The sequence below is a fragment of the Bos taurus genome, chromosome 12 (assembly GCF_002263795.3).
Source record: "Bos taurus isolate L1 Dominette 01449 registration number 42190680 breed Hereford chromosome 12, ARS-UCD2.0, whole genome shotgun sequence".
In the NCBI taxonomy this organism is placed as follows: domain Eukaryota; kingdom Metazoa; phylum Chordata; class Mammalia; order Artiodactyla; family Bovidae; genus Bos; species Bos taurus.
The window spans coordinates 85,083,760-85,103,532 of NC_037339.1; the positions used below are offsets into that span (position 1 = coordinate 85,083,760).

At 52.7% G+C, this 19,773-nt stretch overlaps 1 protein-coding gene across 2 annotated transcripts in view; it reads left to right on the forward strand.

Annotated features, from left to right (window-relative positions):
• COL4A2 (collagen type IV alpha 2 chain) overlaps positions 1-19,773 on the forward strand; it is a 161,595-nt gene that overhangs the window by 87,588 nt on the left and 54,234 nt on the right. For both annotated transcript variants that reach the window (XM_059892323.1, XM_025000171.2), the window contains exons 5-7: positions 16,984-17,118; positions 17,201-17,245; positions 19,394-19,510. In XM_059892323.1, the coding sequence (XP_059748306.1) occupies positions 16,984-17,118; positions 17,201-17,245; positions 19,394-19,510 (297 nt within the window). The remainder of the gene's footprint in view (positions 1-16,983; positions 17,119-17,200; positions 17,246-19,393; positions 19,511-19,773) is intronic.

Sequence of the window (19,773 nt, forward strand, 5' to 3'; positions counted from 1 at the left end):
CAAACGACTTTACAACAACTTCCTCGTATCTGAAAGCTTATTCTCTCAAGGTGTGTGTAAGTTGCTTAGTTGTGTCCAACTCTTCGCAACCCCGTGGACTTGTAGCCCACCAGGCTCCTCTGTCCGTGGAATTCTCCGGGCAAGAATACCTGGGAGTGAGTAGCCATTTCCTTCTCCAGGGGACCTTCCCAACCCAGGCGTCGAACGTGAATCTCCAGCGTTGCCGGTGGATTTTTTTCACTCTGTGCCACCAGGGAAGCCCTTACTCTCTCAAAGATCCAGTGAAACCCATTGTTTGGGAAATGCTCACACCGATGCCATCTTTTTTACCATAAGACACTGTCACCACCTTAGACACCGTCAGATCTTTCTAACACAGCCTTTCCTCAGTGACTCATCTGTTCCTGGGAGCTGAGGGGAAGGTAGGAGAGAGACCTGTCTGGTGGTCCTCGGGGTGTTGTGATAGCTCAGAGTTGCAGCCTGAACCCCTGGGCCTTCCTTACATACCTTTAGACCAGCGTCACTAAAAAGTAACCGACTTGCCCTGTCCGAGCTTCACCTTCTCTTTCTGGCCCCGTCACTTTCGAGCAGGAGGGGGATTAATGAGCCGTGAAATGGCCCCAGTTGAACAGCACCAGGTTAAAGCCCAGACGTGGGGTTTTCAGAGAATTGCTGAAGGGTTGCAGTTGGCCTGGGCTTGTCTGGATTTTCATGAACCCCAGGTGTCCATCTGTCTTGTTTTGCCGTCATTTCATCCATCTGCTATGGGCTTGATTATAGCTTCACAAAGATCTGTAAAAAAGATATGTTTGAGGTCCACGGTCAGAGCCATGACTCAAGGGAGGCTCAGCTGTGCGGTGACAGCAGCCTCTGGAATGTTCTGGAAAGCCATGTAGGAATCTCCTCCTCCGTGGGCCGGCCAAGGGCCCAAACACCCCGCCTCTGTTCTCCCATTTATTGTTTTTAGTTTTTGTTGGAGTGTAGTTGCTTTACAAAGTTGTATTTGTTTCTGCTGTACAACAAAGTGAATCAGCTATTTGCTGACATGCTGCGCCGTGCTTAGTCGCTCAGTCGTGTCTGACTCTTTGCAACCCCATGGACTGTAGCCCTCCAGGCTTCTCTGTCCATGAGACTCTGCAGGCAAGAACACTGGAGTGAGTTGCCGTTTCCTTCTCCAGGGGGTCTTCCCTACCCAGGGATCAAATCCTCGCCTCCTGCATCTCCTGCGTTGTAGGCAAATTCTTTACCACGGCACCACCCGGGACATCCTATATGTTCACATACATCCCCTCTTGTTTGGATTCCTTACCATTTAGGTCATCACAGAGCACTGAGCAGAGTTCCCTGACCGGTACAGTAGGTTCTTATTAGTTATCTATTTTATACATAATATCAATAGTGCACTGGGCTTCCCTGGTGGCTCAGCTGATAAAGAACCCACCTGTAATGCCGGAGACCTGGGGTTGGGAAGATCCCCTGGAGAAGGCAACGGCGGCCCACTCCAGTGCTCTGGGAATCCCTTGGACTGCGTGGTCTGTGGGGTCACAGTCAGTCAACCCCAGTCTCCCAGTTCATCCACCCACCTCCCTGCTGGGCGTCTGCACATGTGTTCTCTGCGACTGTGCCTCTGTTTTTGCAAGTAAGATCATCTATACCAATGTTTTCAGATTCCACATGCATGCATTAATACATGTTATGTTTTCCCCTTCTGACTTACTTCACTCTCCCCTGCTTACAATATGGACATAAGAACAGCACCCACGTCACAGAGGAGGGGTGGAGATTAAATCACTTTGCTCTTGCTCTGAACAGTAAATGCTCTGATCTGGGAATGTTTCCCGGTGCTGTAGAGGACCCAAATCCAGACACAAGGTCGTGATCCCTTGGACCTCTGCACTGGGTCTGGGTTTAAAAACCCCTCAATTATCTATGTGTATATCTGTATCCATATTTAGAACACATTCCTTTGAGCAAGTCAGAAGGGAAGGGAATTATCAAATAATTAATTACTGAGGGCGATCAACTGCCCTGTGAAAATAAAAAGAGGATTTGATCAGCTCTGTAGACAGCATTGTTGGAATTCTGCAGTCACAGTTTTCGCCACAGGAAATAGCTCCCCATGACGAATGCGGAGCCTGCCCTCTGCCCCACTGAAGCCGACATTGCAATCCCCCACAAATCTGCAGGGAGAGTGGCTTGTCCCGAAGAGCGCGACTGACCGCCACCTAGTGTTGGTCGTCAGAACTGCAGGGCATTCCTCCGACCCCGGAGACTCAGGAGTTGAGGAGGCGTCTTTTGCTGGCATGAAGTTAAAATTTGATTTTAAAGCAGTGACCGTCAGCAAGCATGGAAAACCTTCCTCTTTTGGCTCAGCTCAGATCACGCTGGCAAACTTGCCCCTTTTCTCCGTAACCCTTAACCCTGCCCAGTCACGGTGGCTCTCTGCACAGCTTATCTGTCATGGACAGTGGTGCTTAGATAGGCCTGGTGCAGATGTTACTGGGGCTGAGCCTCTGGCCAGGGGAGCCTGCCTTCCCAAGCCCAGCCTCATCTGCTATTGTGTCCTCGGGAGATGAAGTCTTCCTTATCTGCCCGGCGATGGCTGCGACAGGGCCGTGCTGGGCGTCTCCTGCTCCTGCAGGGTCCTGGGACTCCTGCCTCTGACAACGCAGATAAAACCCAGCTGTGTGCTGGAACTGAGTACCGCGGGCCTCCCACAGGAGCAAGCGATGGGGATGGATCCTGACATGTTAGGGTGACTTAAGGAATCGGGGTGACAGAACAAGAGGGCATCGTTTCCCCCACATGTACCCACTGACGCTCTGCCCTGGACGTGCTTTGGAAATCACAAACCCATCAGAACAATCTTAAAAATGGCCTAAAACAGAAGACTGTGGCCTCAGCGTCCACAGGGGAGCACATTGGCAGAGCTGGGTGATCGCAGAGTTGTGATTCACTCACAGAACCATCGTGAGCAGGTTGGGTCTCAGACGCCGTAGTGGAGGCTGAGGACTGAGGCTTAGATGAGGCCTGGTCCCTGCAGTCTGTCCAGAGAGTGCTCTGGTCGGAGCAAGCTTTTCCAGCCCCTGACCAGGTGCAGAGTCAGAAAAATGTCCCCAGAGAGGTTTGCAGTAGAGCCTCCAGAGCCCCCCAAGAGCCCAGGTCATGGGACAGGCACGTGCAAAGGCCCTGAGGTCCAAGGGGCCTGGGGAGGGAGAGACAGCCAGCTTGGCTGCCCCGCACGGCTGCGCACGGGGACACGTCTCAGGTGTGCAGAGCAGGTGGGCCCCTGCACTGATGGCAGCTGACGGGGAAGGTGAGGGGGAGGGGCAGGAGGAGCTCGGAGTGGGGGAGACCGCCTACGGCAGGAAGAGACCTCGCAGCTGGACTTGGGACGGGTCGCTCCTGGGACAGAAAATAAATGCTCCCAGGCACTCAGGCAGCTTTAAAATCACTGGAGTAGGGTCTCTGAGCGTTAGGGATTTTCTTCTGTAATCTGTGGAAGGAAAAGTATTGTAAATGCTGAAAATACAGGAAAATTCATCCTAAACTGTTTTTCTGGGTCACAGTGCCTGTCCACATGGAGAGACTCCTGCAAGGTCTGCTTGGGGGCCTTGGCGGGACCCCCGAATTTTACAGCTGGAGGGGGCCTGTCCACAAGGAGAAATTCCCTCAAGGTCTGCTTGAGGGCCTTGGCGGGACCCCTGGATTTTACAGCTGGAGGGGGCCTGTCTACAAGGAGAAATTCCCTCAAGGTCTGCTTGGGGGCCTTGGCGGGACCCCCGAATTTTACAGCTGGAGGGGGCCTGTCCACAAGGAGAAATTCCCTCAAGGTCTGCTTGAGGGCCTTGGCGGGACCCCCGAATTTTGTAGCTGGAGGGGGCCTGTCCACAAGGAGAAATTCCCTCAAGGTCTGCTTGAGGGCCTTGGCGGGACCCCTGGATTTTACAGCTGGAGGGGGCCTGTCTACAAGGAGAAATTCCCTCAAGGTCTGCTTGAGGGCCTTGGCAGGACCCCTGGATTTTACAGCTGGAGGGGGCCTGTCTAAAAGGAGAAATTCCCTCAAGGTCTGCTTGGGGGCCTTGGCGGGACCCCTGAATTTTGTAGCTGGAGGGGCCTTGGCAGCCTCTGCGGAGACTCCCCATACTCAAGAGCATGCCCTCCGAGGGCTGGCAGGGGTGAGCCGCGTGGACCGTCGCAGGGAGTGTCACAGTGCCAGCAGAGGCGGTGCTGTGGGGTCCCGGGAGGACCCCGCGTGCTTTTCCCTGCCCTGTCCTGGGAGAGAAGCCTGGCCATGCTCCGGAAGTGCTTGCAGAGCTGGTTAAAAATGGAGACTCCCAGGCTCCACCCCTTCCCACTCCAGAACTCCTGGACAAGAAATTCTTAAGGTGCCAGACTGGCCACAGGTGATGCTCTGGCGACCAGCCAGGACAGGCCCGGGACGGGCACCATCCCCGAGTGACCCGCTCCAGCTCTGGGGTGCTTGCAGCAACCTGGGCTCTTGTTGAGATGCAGACGGCATCCCACGGGTAGAATGATCCCAGGAGCTCCCAGCGGTGCCAGCTGTCCACACACTCCCTGGAGTCCCTCCCCAGCCTGGTGATGCGTGAAGCTTTGGGAAAGCGCTAGGCTATCCGTGGTGAAGAGCAGAGACGTACCTTTGAAAGCGGTGCGATGTGTGTGAGCGCTAAGTCACTTCATGCGGGTCCAACTCTGCGACCCCATGGACTGCAGCCCGCCAGGCTCCTCTGTCCACTGGATTCTCTAGGCAAGAATCCTGGAGCGGGTTGCCATGCCCTCCTCCAGGGGGTCTTCCCGACAGTTACTGAACCTGCATCTCTTGTGTCTCCTGCGCTGGCACGTGAGTTCTTCACCACTGGCACCATCTGGGAAACCCAATGTAATGTTGGTCTAATTTACAATGACTGTTATTCCCTATAAAAGTCCTGCTTAAGAACCAAGCCGGTGCTCCTGTACCAGAAAGCGTTTTGTACAATAACACATGAGTAGAGAATATCCTTGAAAAATATATTCTTGAAGAATGTATTGAGAATATGTTTGAATGTCCCTGAAAATATAATGAAGTCCACATAAGTGGTTAGAACATAGGGGCTGCTCTTCTCTTTACTTTCTGTTCAGTAGAAACTTGTGAATTATCTCATTTCCCACCTTTATGAGGTTCGAGGGCACATGAAAGCGACTTTGGGGTCTTCCTTTTTTTGCAGAAAAGCAAAGACGCTGCAACTGCGGTCGCAGTCCCGGCGACTCGGGGCGGACCGTGCGGCAGGGGCTCGCAGGGGCCTGGGCTGCAGTCCTTAGTGCAAAGGGAGGTCCCAGGAGCAGTCAGGACGATGCTACAAGTGGGAACTCTGAGCCCTGCACTGGACCCAGGGTTAGCAGAAAGGTGGAAGGAGTGAGGTCAAAGCCATAACGCAGCAGCTCTGCAGAGCTCGCAGGGCGGCTGAGGGAGCGGAGAACGCCGAGCGCTGACAGGGACGGTGACTCTGACGTGCTGCCGGTGGGAACACAAACTGGAGCAGCCTGGAAAGTGGTCCTGCAGCTTTTTAATAGAGTTAAACAAACATACTCTTACCATAAGGCCCAGGTTCTCCTCCCTGGGCATTTACAAAAGCGTGTCCACACACACAGAAAAACCGTCCATGAATGATTTTAAGTAGCCCGATTCACGCTGACCGAAACCTGGAAACAATCCAGCTGTCCCCCAGGCAGTGAACGGATAACCCTCGCGGTGATGGCCACAACAGAACAGGCTTCCACGGTTAAAAGGACCACAGTGTTGAAACACACAGCGGGGCGGCGGGTCTCAGATGCTGAGTGAGCAGGGCCAGCCCCAGAGCTGAGATGCGAGTGATTCCACGTGTGTGACCGTCCGGAGGGGCAGCCCCACGAGGCCCAGTGACGGACAGAGGATGGAGCGGGGCTTGACGGTGCAGCGAGGGGGGCGAACAGCCTAGTGCCTTGAGCTGATGTAGCTCTGAGCACGTGTCCAGACTCACAGAACTACACGCCAGAAAGCTGGATCCCACTGTATGTAGGTTTAAAAATAAATTTTGAAATCTGGAAAAGGAAATGAAAACCTAAATAACGTCAATGAGGATAAAGCAACAGAGAAGTCAATTAAAGCCAAGGAAGGAGGAGGAGGAGAGGCGGTCATGCCTCTTGCTGGACGGGCAGGGTGGGGCTCGATTTAGAACTTGCCCTTTTCAGGAACATTTCAGAGGCAGATGAACAGGAAAAAGAGGCCTGTGCCCAGCCAAGTCGGAACCCTCCCTGGCTCTGAATCTTTTTTCCTTTGTTGGCCAATTTTTTTTTTTTTCATAACAGACCAACTAAATATAATGCCAACCTCGAGAATATTTTTCTTTTGTGTGACTGTGTTTAGTCTAAATGGAAAGGAGATAGAATAGTTGGTTCTGTTCCTGGGCTGTGCCAGGATGCCAAGAGGTGCCTCTCAAAGGCTGCCAGCCCGGTGGGTCATCTCAGCGGGGAGGCCGCTGTTTGGAAAGCCAGGCATCCAGCGTTCCCTCTCGCTCTTCCCGCCAGAGGCCGTGTCCTGGGCTGCAGGCTGTCCGTGGGCGCAGCCCTCCACACAGGCAGTGACCGAGACTGCACGCGTGAAATGACCTACGGATGCGATTCAAGAGGACTCGCAAGGAGCTGGCTCCTGCAGCTCGCACACTGAAATACATAGTCTACCACTGCCCCTAAATATCCGCTGCGAACTGAGCTCATTACCAGTCCTCTTTTTTCTGATTAGTTATTATTAGGGTCTAGCTGACTTACAGCAGTGTGCTGGTCTCTGCAGTACAGCCCAGTGAGTCAGCTATACATGCACTCACATCCACTCTGCGTTAGCGGCTCTTCCCATGTGGGCCGTTACAGAGTACTGAGTAGAGTTCCTTGTGCTGTGCAGTAGGCCCTTCAGTTCAGTTCAGCTCAGCCGCTCAGTCGTGCCCGACTCTTCGAAACCCCATGGACTGCAGCACGCCAGGCCTCCCTGGCCATCACCAACTCCCGGAGTTCACTCAAACTCATGTCCATCGAGTCGGTGATGCCATCCAGCCATCTCATCCTCTGTCGTCCCCTTCTCCTCCCACCTTCAATCTTTCCCAGCATCAGGGCGTTTTCAAATGAGTCAGTTCTTCTCATCAGGTGGCCAAAGTTTTGGAGTTTCAGCTTTAGCATCAGTCCTTCCAATGAATATTCAGGACTGATTTCCTTTAGGATGGACTGGTTGGATCTCCTTGCAGTCCAAGAGACTCTCAAGAGTCTTCTCCAACACCACAGTTCAAAAGCACCAATTCTTCAGCGCTCAGCTCTCTTTATGGTGCAACTCTCACATCCATACATAATTACTAGAAAAACCATAGCCTTGGCTAGATGGACCTTTGTTGGCAAAGTAATGTCTCTGCTTTTTAATATGCTGTCTAGATTGGTCCTTATTAGCTATTTTATGGTGGCGCTAGCGGTAAAGAACCTGCCTGACAATGCAGGAGACACAAGAGATGCAGTTCCATCCCTTGGTCAGGAAGATCCCCTGGAGGAGGTCATGGCAACCCACTCCAGTGTTCTTGCCGGGAGAATCCCACGGACAGAGGAACCTGGTGGGCTACAGTCCATAAGGTCGCAAAGAATTGGACACGACTGAAGGGACTTAGCAGGCCTGCGTGTACGGGGCTTCCCAGGTGGCATCAGTGTAAACAATCTGCCTGTCAGTGCAGAAGACTGAAGACAGGCGGGTTTGATCCCTGAATCGGGAAGGTCCCCTGGAGTATTCTTGCCTGGAAAGTTCCATGGACAGAGGAGCTTGATGGGCCACAGTCCGTGGGGCCACAAAGAGTCAGACATGACTCAAATGTCAGACCACAGTGCGTACATGTCAGTCCTCATCTCTCCATTCATCTCTCTCCCCCTTCCCTCCTGGTAACCGTAAGTTTGTTTTCTTTATCGCTGTGAGTCTGTTTGTTTTGTTGATAGGTCCTTTTGCACCGTTTCTCAGATTCCGCGTGTGAGCGACACCACGTGACGCTTGCCCCGTTCAGTGCGACAGCCTCCCGCTCCATCCATGCTGCTGCAAGTGGCATTATTTCACTCTTTTCATGGTTGGATAACGTCTTATAATTCCAGTGACTTCAGAGTTGCCTCTCAGGGCACATGGCACTTTCTAGTCTTGCAGGCACATCCAGGGTGGCCTTGTAGGGTAACTCATGAGAACGTCAGGGCTGCTTGACGATGCTCTGGTTGTTGACGCTGTTTCCAGGCTGTCAGCTGCTGGGCTGGAAAAAGTGTTTCATATGCACGGGAGCCTGACAACCAGCACCCTGAATCAGCTTTTTCCAGACTGTTCCTTGGCCACCATTTCTGCTCCCCTAGGCCTTCAGCTCATCCACACCACCCTCCTCCGTGCCTTCTTGGAGACCTTAGGAAATCCAGAGACTTAGGAAATCCAGTCTGTCTGCTAAGCAAGGATTCGTCTTTGGGCGGATGAAATGTACTTACTGCTACAAGCACAGAGGCGGTGAAAGGCTTTTCCAGAAAACCGGCCTTCCCAGCCTGTGCCAAGCAAATCACATCCAGACTATAAAAAGCTCAGCCTCGCGCTGGGCTCAAGCCATTGTGTCTGACTGCCCATGTGCTGCCTATTTTTGGAACTAGGAGCACAGTTTTCAGGCTTGCTGGTCCTGTGGGTGGAGGAAAAAGGGAGGATCCATCTTCCTTCGCTTTAAAATGTGAGTTTCCAAGTTACCTCATCTCAGATAAACTAGCCGACAGCGTCTTCGATCACAGGTGACCGCCTCTGCTTTCGTGGTTTGTGAAAGTCACACACGATGGAGACCGTGACACCTGTGGTGAATCTGGTGCTCCTGACTCGAACTTGGACCTGACGGGCTTCCGCCCCTGCTATCCCACGGGCGTGGGCTGGACAGTCCTAATCCCTGTCAGGGTCGTGCGTGGACAGACCCGCTTCCAGGCAAGGAGAGCTGTCTTGGTTTCCTGAAGTTGGTTCGCTTCCTCGGCACACATCTTAAAAAGCACCTTTCTGGATGTTTCTGTGTATGTTCTTGCTCAGTCGTGTTCAACTCTTCGCAACCCCATGGACTGTCGCCTGCCAGGCTCCTCTGTCCATGGAATTCTCCAGGCAAGAACACTGGAGTGGGTTGCCATTCCCTTCTCCTGGGGACTTTTCCAACCCAGGGAGCAAACTGCAGTCTCCCGCATTGCAGGCAGATTCTTTACCATCTGAGCCACCAGGGAAGCCTGGATGTTTCCAATATATCCTTTTACAAGCATCTTCTTTTCCTCCATTTACCAATGTTATCTGTGTTATCCATTCACCTGTGGGGATGCCACAGAAGAACCGGTCCTGTGCAATCTGCCTGTGGGTCCTGTGCAATCTGCCTGTGAGCCTCGGAAACTGCCTTCTTCATCTCGGCCTTCAGCAGACCCCTTTTTTGTTGTTTCTTTGATTTTAGGTCAAGTTTGTTGAGATGTAATTTTCACGTGATTCTGTGAAAACCGGCAAATTTAACACGCATTTCCATGTAGTGAGCACCGAAGTCGTGACATAAAGCAGGTCTCGGACCCCACAGTTGCTTTGCTGTCGTTGCTTCGTGCCCTTTGCAGTCTGTCCCCTCCCTCCGTCTCCTGACGTAGCATTTGCTTCTCTGCTTCCTGTCTCTAGAACATCTCCTAACCAGGATAATAGCGTAGTATCGCATGAGCAGGACAGACGGAGCTCAGCCTTGTATCTGGATCCTCCCCCGAGGGCAGTGCCTTCGAGACCCCCCTCGCCTTCACACGCATCAGATGCTGTCTTCCTTTTGTGTTACTCAGCAGCTTTCTGTCTCATGTACGGACCACGGTCTGTTCTTCCACTGAGGACAGTCAGGTTGCTTCCAGTTGTCAGCTGGAAGACGTTGCACCGCTCTGAGCACTTACCTCCAGGGCTTCTGCAAGTGAGTGTTTGGCTTCAGCCCCCCAGGCCTGCGCCCCGACGGCTCTGACGTGCTCTCTCTGCACCCCCAGCAGTACTGGCCTTGCCAGTCTTTGTGTGGGCACGTCAGCCGCTCTGGCAGCCACAGTTACACCTTGCTGGTGCTGCTGCTAAGTCACATCAGTCGTGTCTGACTCTGTGCAACCCCATAGACGGCAGCCCACCAGGCTCCTCCGTCCCTGGGATTCTCCAGGCAAGAACACTGGAGTGGGTTGTCATTGCCTTCTCCAATGCATGAAAGTGAAAAGTGAAAGGGAAGTTGCTCAGTCGTGTCCGACTCTTCGCGACCCCATGGACTGCAGCCCACCAGGCTCCTCCGTCCATGGGATTCTCCAGGCAAGAGTACTGGAGTGGGGTGCCATTGCCTTCTCAGTTACACCTTAGTCTGGATTTAATTTGCTTTTCCCTAATGACCGATGGTGTTGAGCCGCTTGCCTGTTTTCCACCTGCACCTCTTCTGTGATGAAGAGTCTGCTCAGATCTTTCACCCATCTTTCCAGTCCCGTTGTTCGTCTCCTTGCTGCGGGTCTCTGGGAGCCCTGTCTGTATCCCGGATAAAAGTCGTTTATCCTTACTGTTGATTTCTGGGAGCCCTGTCTATATTCCGGATAAAAGCCGTTTATCACGTGTGTCTTGTGAGTGTCTCTCCCAGTGCGTGGCCTGCTGTTTATGTTTCAAACAGAACCTTCTGAAGATCAAATGTTGTCTCTGCTTTCTGTCTCCTATGACTTGTGACTTTCGCGTCTTACGGACACAGCCCTCGCCTGACCCAGAGTCACAGATTCTCTCCTACGCCTTCTAAAGCTGTCGCAGTCCCACCCTTACAGCTGGGTCTGTGTTCCATCTTGTCTATGGAGCAGGTTTCTTTGCATATGGATGTTATTTCCTTCACATCAGCACCACCGTCTGTGAGACAGTTTTGGAGGCCAGCAGCTGTTCCGAGAGGCCGTATCGTCCTTGTTGAGGAACATGTGAAACCTTTCATTTGGGATTTCACCCAGGGTGGGACTGATGTCTTGCTGTATATTGATAAGAATCTAAGGGAAAGGGCGGCAGAGTTAACATCAGTTAAGCCAACTGTCTGTCTGTCTGTCTGTTTTGCCTGGAGTAGGCAGCTGTCCAGTCACCGAGCTACACTCGCTTACTGACAGTTACATGTAACGTCCTGTCCAGTAGTAACCGAGTTACACTCGCTTACTGACAGTTACATGTAACGTCCTGTCCAGTACTAACCATCACATTATCATCAGCTTGGAATAGGTGCTAATGTCACCCTGCCGGGTGATCAGAAATCGCTCACAAATCCTAACGATCATCCCTAAGAAAGGTGACTGATTCTAAAATTTAGCTGAGCAAAATATTTTCCTGAATCTTAAAAGATGGTCTTTCCCACCTTTGGGGCTGTTTGCCATGTTCTCAGATGTGTGTGAACGGCTCCAAGGCTGAGCTGGGCCTGGGGCCGGAATCCCCCGAAGGTCACAGGTCACTGCGTCGGAAGGGCGGGAAGGTGGAGGGCAGGAGGGGCCATCAGGGTTTGGGGAGGATGCAGGCGCCTGGAGGGGCACCCGGGGCCCGTAAAAGGTGAGACAGGAAGAGTACCCTTAGGAAGGAGAAGGGATTTCCTACTATTCAGAAGCTGGCATGGAAAGCTGATTCTCGTCCTACCAGGAAAGCACCATGCCGTAGATGAAAAGTCCCGATGTGCAGTGATGCGGGCTGGGCCTCGGAAACGCTCCTCTCCGGCCTTCCTTGATAAATGAAACTCTTTCCTCCCTTACCCAACGCGAGTGCTCAGGTTAATAAACTGGATGGCAGAGGGCACCTCCTTGGGCGTGTTTGCCGGTGAGGCGTGATTTCTCGGAACCTTGACCGAGCATCCGTCTTCCACTTTTATTTCAGAGGCTGAGGTCCTGGAGTTTTCAGCGTGTGCACAGATATATTTTGCCCCTTTTCCCGTAAGTGAGAATTCCAAGTGCATGAAGGCTTAGTCAGCATCTCAGGACATGCCGTACATTCCCTCCAGGGTCATGGTATTTAAGCCGCCTGTGCTCTTTGCCGGCCCAGACTCCAGCTTCCAGAACCAGCCAGGACGACCCACTCCTCCTCCACGATGGTTTCCCAAAGGGAGAGGCCGTAAGCACCCCTCACTTCTAACAGTGCCCAGAGTGTCCCTTCTTGGAATTATCACCAGAGCCTAAGACCGAGACAGTTCAGTTAGAAATAGTCTTCAACACACATAAATATTAGATTTCCCTCTGCCCAGCTCAGGAAGCCTGATCTTGTTTCTGAGGTGCAATCTCGTGCATAAGAGAGTTATTTGAAGATACCTGCCCAGGGAACTCTACTGAATGTCATGTGGCAGCCTGGATGGGAGGAGAGTTTGGGGGAGAATGGATACGTGTGTCTGGCTGAGTCCCTTTGCTGTCTACCGGAAACTATCCCAGCATTGTTAATCAGCTATACCCCAATGCAAAATTAAAAGTTTAAAGATAAAGAGACACCAGCCTTCTCCCACGAGGGGGAGGAGGGCGGGGTCAGGCAGCGGTTTGCAGACTTCACAATGCAAGGAGCCCTCCCGGGATCACGTCAGTGCCACCGCAGGAGGGCTGGGCGGGGCTGAGACTCTGCAGTTCCCTCGAGTTCTCAGGTGATGCGGATGAGGCTCCCCGACCTCTCTTGGAGCAGCAAGGGTGTCATGGAAGATGGGATCCCCCCCAGATCTAAATGCACCCGTCATCCCTAACCCTGACCCCCCCAGAGCCCTGTTACCTCCCCTCTCAAGCGGGGGTGACGCTGACTTCACGCAGTTGTCCTGGGGGTAAAATGAGAGGAACCGTTTGTTGAAAGCTTTCACAGGGCTCCATCCCGGAGGACAGAGGATTTCAAGATCCTCTCGTTTTCGCTTCCCTAGGAGGTGATACATCGACACAAATCAAGTCTCGGGCAGGCAGGGCCAGAGCCCACGGGCTCACGACTCCTTGCCAGGTGTCTGCTAGCTTTTGAGAAGTATTTTGTGGAAATACTTTCATCAAGTATTTTGTGGGAGTGTTAGGACTTTTAGAAGTTTATGCAAAGACCTTTAAGCTACAGTCCTACCTTTTCTGGGGTACTTTTTATTTTTAACATCATTTATCATGAAAGGAAGAGGTGGAAGTAGCTTTTCCGATCGGGACTTGCCGTCTGAGGCTGGAAGCTGATAAGGATGACGATCAGGACAGAGGGCGGCCCTTTCTGTTACTGGTCCCTCCAGCCGCTCTCTGCAGATACCCCAGGTGCCCCGGGCACAGGCTCCCCTAGGGGGGATCTTACCCCTGATGACCAAAGCACGCACACCCAGGGCTCGGACCCTGACGCGAGTGTGTCCTTTCAGCCCCAGCCTCGCAGGGCGTGCAGTGAAGGGCTGGAACCATCCTGGGGTTCCATCCTGGAGGACGAGAAATAATGCAGATCCCCTCCAGGCTCTTCCTGGCTTTTCCCCATTGCTCTTCAGAATGACACTGGTTCACACCCTCTAGGCTTTATTTTTTTTAAATAGAAAATAACAATTGACGGCGGGATTGTAGAGAAGTTGAAGATCCTCACACATTCCTCGTAAGAATGTAAAGTGAGCCGGGATCACAGCCTGGCAGCTCCTCAAGCCTTCAGAGTCACCACGGGATACAGCTGGTCCACTCCTAAGTAACAGACCCAAAAGGACTGAACACAGGACTCGAGAGCTGGGTGAGCGTGCTCACACAGTTTATTCATAACAAACTAGCTTATCCACACAGTGGAGTCGTGTTCATCCATAAACGTGAAGTAGTGACCAAAGCTGTGGCGTGGACGAGCCTCAACAACCTTGTATTAAGAGGCCAGACGTGAAAGGTCACGTATCATATGAATGATTCCACTGACGTGAAACACCCAGAGTGGGTAAATCCCGCAGACACCAAAAGCGGAAGGGCGGGTACCAGAGCTGCAGGCGGGGGTGGGATTCTTGGGGGTGATGAAGGCCTTCTGGAATAGATAGAAGAGATGGGCGGAGGACGCTGTGAGTGTACCAGAAGCCGCTTTACAATGGATACTTTTGTGGTTTGGGAATTTCACCTTAATAAAAAGAAAAAAGTGACGGCGTGTTCCAGAAAAGGGAAGACTGGAGTTTTATTCCCAAAGCCAGACTTCCCGTCAGAGATGCCAAGGGTAAGAAGTTTACTGACAATGGGAGGAAAACAAGGCCGTGACGCCATCGGCCCCCCATCAAAGGGAGCCAGGAACGGTCAACGAACAGGAGACAAAGGGATGCTTCTCGTTAAGAGGCTTGTACTCCATCTGGGTTAACGTTGGTGCTAGACAGTCATCCTCGGGTAGAGATGTGGTTTATGGACAATAAAAAGTAACGGTGCAAACAGGATCCTTGTGTCCCCAAGGCTGCTCCCTGAGACCACTAACAGACAGAAGCCCCTCAGGGTGACGGGCCTCGCAGGCTTGGAGGCTTGGTCTGTGGTCACAAACAAGACACAGACAAGCATAGCTGAGGAAGAGCCATAAAAATCTGAGTCAAAGCATTTGTGTCCCCAAACCGCCGACAGATGCGGCGTCCCGAAGCCCCGGGCGTCAGACAGGGACGCCACGTGTCCAGGGCCCGGCTGGCCACGCAGTCCTCCTGAGCCTGTCTCACCTTCTCCAGACATTCAAGCACGCCGGCTGCACGGCTCCACGCCATGCTTGCGGTCAGGCTACTCCAGGGGAGCGCCGGCTGGATTCTGCATCGCTTATGGGGCGAGCAGAGAACCCGCCATGTGTGAGACGCTGACCCGGCCCCGAGGGGTGCCCGGGCGAGCAGAGAACCCGCCATGTGTGAAACGCTGACCGGCCCCGAGAGGCGCCCAGGCTCCCTGTCATCTGAGGACACAGGGCCCCAAGCCTCAGGGCTCATCTCAGCCGCCAAACTCCATCTTAGTCTCCATCTGCATCCTCCACCCCAAAAAGCCGCTTCCGCGCTTGCCCCACGCCCCGGGCCGGCACCTGCAGGGAGGGGCCATCGCGGGGCGGTGGGCCATCGCAGGCTGCGTCCCCCACGCCCTTCCTCCCCCGCCCATCCCATGTGAACGCCGCGCCGCCAGCTGCATCTGAAGCCGCTCACTTCCCTCCAGCGCTGTGCAGTGTCAAGGACAGATTATAAACTTCTGCCCGGACAGAAAAACGGCTTAGCGGCACAGTTTATACAAGAAAGGCTTTTTGCAGGCTATAAAAGAGAAGTCTAGAAGTAGTGACTCAGTGCCCCCTCAATCTAAAGATAAGACAGACATTTGAAATGCAAGAGTGAATGAGGCTCAGAGAGAAAGGGCCTGTGGAATGAAGCAACAGCAATCCTTCCTTTAAGAAATCAAGACAGAGATGTTGGGGTTTGGTTTTGTCTTGTTACTTTCTTCATTTTGGGCGAACCTGGGACGTTCATTAAAGTAGAACTGTAATGCATAAATTAGTTCTAATAATAAGAGGGCTGGAACCTCTTTTTAATCTTTTCATTTTGATTGTGATAAGATGTACACAGCATAGCGTAACCATTTTTGCGCAGTTTCGTGGCATTAAGCACATTTATGTTTTGTACAGTCATGATCACCATTGTCTGCAGAGCTTTTTCATCTTTCCAAACCGAGAGTCTGTCCCCATTAAACCCTAACTGCCCACTCCCCTCCCCCAGCCCCCGGTCACCTCTCTGGCACTTTCCATCTCTACGAATGTGACTCCTCTAGGGACCCCATGTTAGTGGAATCAGCGTTTGTCCCTGTGTGGCGGGCTCATTTCGCTCAGTATGTGTCCTCAGGGTCCATCCATGCTGTGGCCTGGGTCAGAGTCTCCTGCCCCTTTCAGGTGAAGAGGAGTCCGCTGTTTGGACAGACCGTCGTGCTTAACCGTCATGCATCCATGCGCGCCTCCACCTTTGACAGTTCTGGAAAATGCTGCCACGAACATGGGTGCAGACACGATCTGTCCAAGTCTCTGCTTCCCACCCTTCTGAGTGTGGTCACAGAAGCGGGACAGCTGGGTCGCGGGTGATTCTCTGTTCCGTTTTTGAGGCGCCTCCGTGCCGTTTTCCCCAGTGGCCGCTGTTTCCATTCCCTGCAACAGAGCCACTTCTCCAAATTCCTGCCAACACGTAATTTCGTCTTTTCTTTTTTTCAAATCATAGCCATCCTAAGGGATGTGCAAGGGCTTCCCAGATGACTCAGTGGTAAAAAATCTGCCTGCCAGCGCAGGAGACATGGGTTTGATCCGTGGGTCGGGAAGTTCCCCAGGAGGAGGAAGTGGCAATCCACCCCAGGGATTCTTGCCTGGGAAATCCCATGGACAGGGGAGCCTGGTGGGCTACAGTCTGTGAGGTCGCAAAACGAGTTGGACACAATTTGGCGACGGAGCAGCAGCAGCAGTGCTATGGATGGATGTTTTATGCGTTTCAGACTTTTATTTTTTCTCTGTACACACACACTCGTGTGTGCATTCGGGGTGTGTGTGCACAGGATGAGAGACTGTTAACCACTTAAACATCTGGGGGTCACGTTGATATCTGGGTGCTAGCTGCATCTCCATAGCCATTGTGTGCATTATATGAGACAGACGATCTCAGGAGTTTGTCTGGCACCTTCATTTATACTGAAAGGACTTTTTTTTTTTTTTCAAGTCAGTTGATTATTTCATGCCAACCCAATATTAGCATTTCACAATAACTTCGCTTTAGTACTTGAGGATAATTTTTGTCTCACATTTAGTATTTCCTCCCCTTTGAACTCTGTTACTTTCTCAGCCAGGAATCACTTTGTGGCTCTCGTGGAAAAAGATGGTGATTTACAGAGTGCTCTCTGAAGAGTATAGCTCTTTAAGCATGAAAAGTGTAGTTTCAAAAGCAGCATGATTGGAGACGTTCCAATAACCATAACCATAACGCGTGGTTATGACTTGTGGACACTGACCGAGTGTTGTTCCCACAGGGCCAGCCAGGGCCGGTGGGCCCCCAGGGGTACACCGGGCCCCCCGGGCTACAGGGCTTCCCAGGACTGCAAGGCCGCAAGGGTGACAAGGGCCAAAGAGGAGCCCCCGGGATCACAGGCCCGAAGGGAGACGTGGTGCGTATGGGACCGTGGGCGCTTCTCTGTGGGGGCGGGGGCGGGTCCTGGCCTGCCTGAAGTCTGTTTGTCTTCTTTACAGGGACCAAGAGGTGTTTCGGGATTCCCTGGTGCCGACGGAATTCCCGTAAGTTTTTCATAAGATTAAAACTGCAAAGCACCGTATACGTGCAAAACAACCCGTTTGTGACGCACAGACACACTTCTAACGTGTGTCCCCTTTCTTGTCTATAACAACACCACCTGTGGGTAAACCCCTGGAACCCACTCATCTCTTGGACAAACTGCCTCCTTTGTAAATGGTCTTCTGGACTTGGCATGGAGGCTACTCTGCTAAAACTGGGGCTCCCAGGACTGGGAGCAGAGGCGACAAGGGGGAAGGGGAGCCCCCCGCTACTGGTAACCAGCTGCAGGCGGCACAGGCGGCCGTGAGGAGCCGGTCTCACAGCGCGCTTGAACTCCAGAACCGCCCGAGTGGAAGGCCGTCCTGCCCAGAGCAGGGACTGCCCTCAAGTCTGTGCAGAGGCTCAGATTCCTGGTAGCAACCGTGCAGAGAGAAGACGAAAGGCATGCTTTGTCCATGAGAAAATCTCAGAATGCAATAAAATGTGTTTTTCTAACCTAGTTTACTTTACTTCTCGTGGCACAAGAAAATAAACAGAGCAGCCTGACTCACAGCCTCCTCCTCGGGCCCGGGGCAGACTTCCCAGGGACGGCTTCCTGCCCATCTCAGCCTCCGGGATACATGTGTTTATCCCACATTCAGACCTGCTCCATCCCTGCGCAGCTGATGTTTAAGGACATCTGCCTCCAGAACTTCACATTCATGCCGATGTCCGTGCCGTGTCAGCGTGCCCATACACGCGTGCACACACATGCACCACACGTGTTATCTGTCATCATGCTCATGCACGCACACACACACACACTCCAGGCACACAAGTGGGGCTGCCCCATTGCAGAAGAAAGGGGGAAGGGTATGAGGAGACAACAGTCAGAGAACTGCCGCTTTTCCTTAGCTCCACGTTCAAGGAGATTTTTGCAGCAGGAGGCAGAGCTAAAGAAAGGAAGCCCCCCCCCACCAAGACGTGAGACCCGCATGGCCATGATCCCTGGTGTCCCCTGGGAGGGGCTCAAACAGACACGTCGGTGACAGCACACAGCTGTGCATGGTTAAGGAAATAACTTGTGCATGAGTCAGAATCTTGAGAAATTGGCAGAGTTGAAGAATTTGCAGATTTCAAGGGTTAAACAAATAACCAGAGCATTTTCTTACCAGCTGCCTCCGATGAGGTTGCCCATTTTTAACCTACTTTTTTTGGCCTCTTGGGATTATCCCTTGCTGTGCTCTTCTGGAAGCAGAAGGCTGAGCTTTAGATGGAGTGACCTTGTGGAAACGTACTGTAACTGATGGGTGGCGTGTTTCCGTTGGTTTTTTCCACTTCGTGCTCATTTAATGTCAGAAGCAAATATTTCTCAAACTAGGGAGGGAATCATCACCTGGAGGGGTGATCATGGTAAACAGATACCTGGTCATTTTCTCTGGAACGTCAGGGCTGCTAAACTCAGTCTCCTCGATGCCGAATCCGAGAGACGCTCACAGCAAGTTAACGTAAACCCCACTGCTGTATCTGAGCACCTGACGAACACAGGTTTGAGGGACCCGGTACTTTTTGCTGCCGAGAATCATTTACAGCCTGTTGGCACTGGCTGTCTATTTTACATGTGGTAATGTGTGCGTTTCCCTGCTTCTCTCAGGGAGCTCGGACCGGTGCTCAGAGACAGCCTGGAGGGGTGGGGTGGGGTGGGAGGGCGGAGGGGGGTTCCAGAGGGAGGGGACATATATGCCTGTGGCTGATTCGTGTTGATGTATGGCAGAAAACCAACGCAATATTTACAGCAATTATCCTTCAATTAAAAATAAATAAATTTTAAAAAAGAAGTCATAAGCAAAGTTGATGTGCAGTAAAATCTAAGAGCTGTATCACCCAGAAATAGACCTGCTTGGATGTTGAACACAAGATGGACATTTAGCTCAATAGAATTGAAATTTTCCTTTGAAGGACAAGCTCAAATTAAGATCGGGTTGGCATGCAATTTCAAATGTCTCAGATCCAGTCTAGGGAGTCAGGAAGGCCGAGAGCAGACCGCTAATTCAGGAGGAGATGAGGAGCTTGGAGGCATCTCTTCTGAGAAGCGTTGAAGCTGCCTCATCCCAGTTACATGAAACCTAAGCCCCTGGGGGCTGGAGGCCCAATGGCTTGTCTATTTCCAGGGCCATCCCGGGCAAGGCGGACCCAGAGGACCTCCTGGGTATGACGGCTGCAACGGGACCGTGGGCGACTCGGGCTACGCAGGACCCCCGGGCCCTGGCGGCTTCCTCGGGCCCCGCGTGAGTACGGGCGGCAGCGCTCAGTCTGCTCCGCTGGTCGCTCCAGAGTCTGGGTGGTGGAAACGCAGGAAAGGTCTCGCTTTTGGGAGGGCCCGCCGAGGACCCCCTTGAGAAACTGCCTTAGGGAAGGTCTCTCCGGAGGGCGGGCTGCCTCCTGCTTGCAGGATGGTGTTGGGGGTGGGGGAGCAGGCACGTGCCGAGACCACCTTTCCACCCCAGAAACGGTGGCTGCCCACCCTCGGTTAACAGTCAGGATGGAGCAC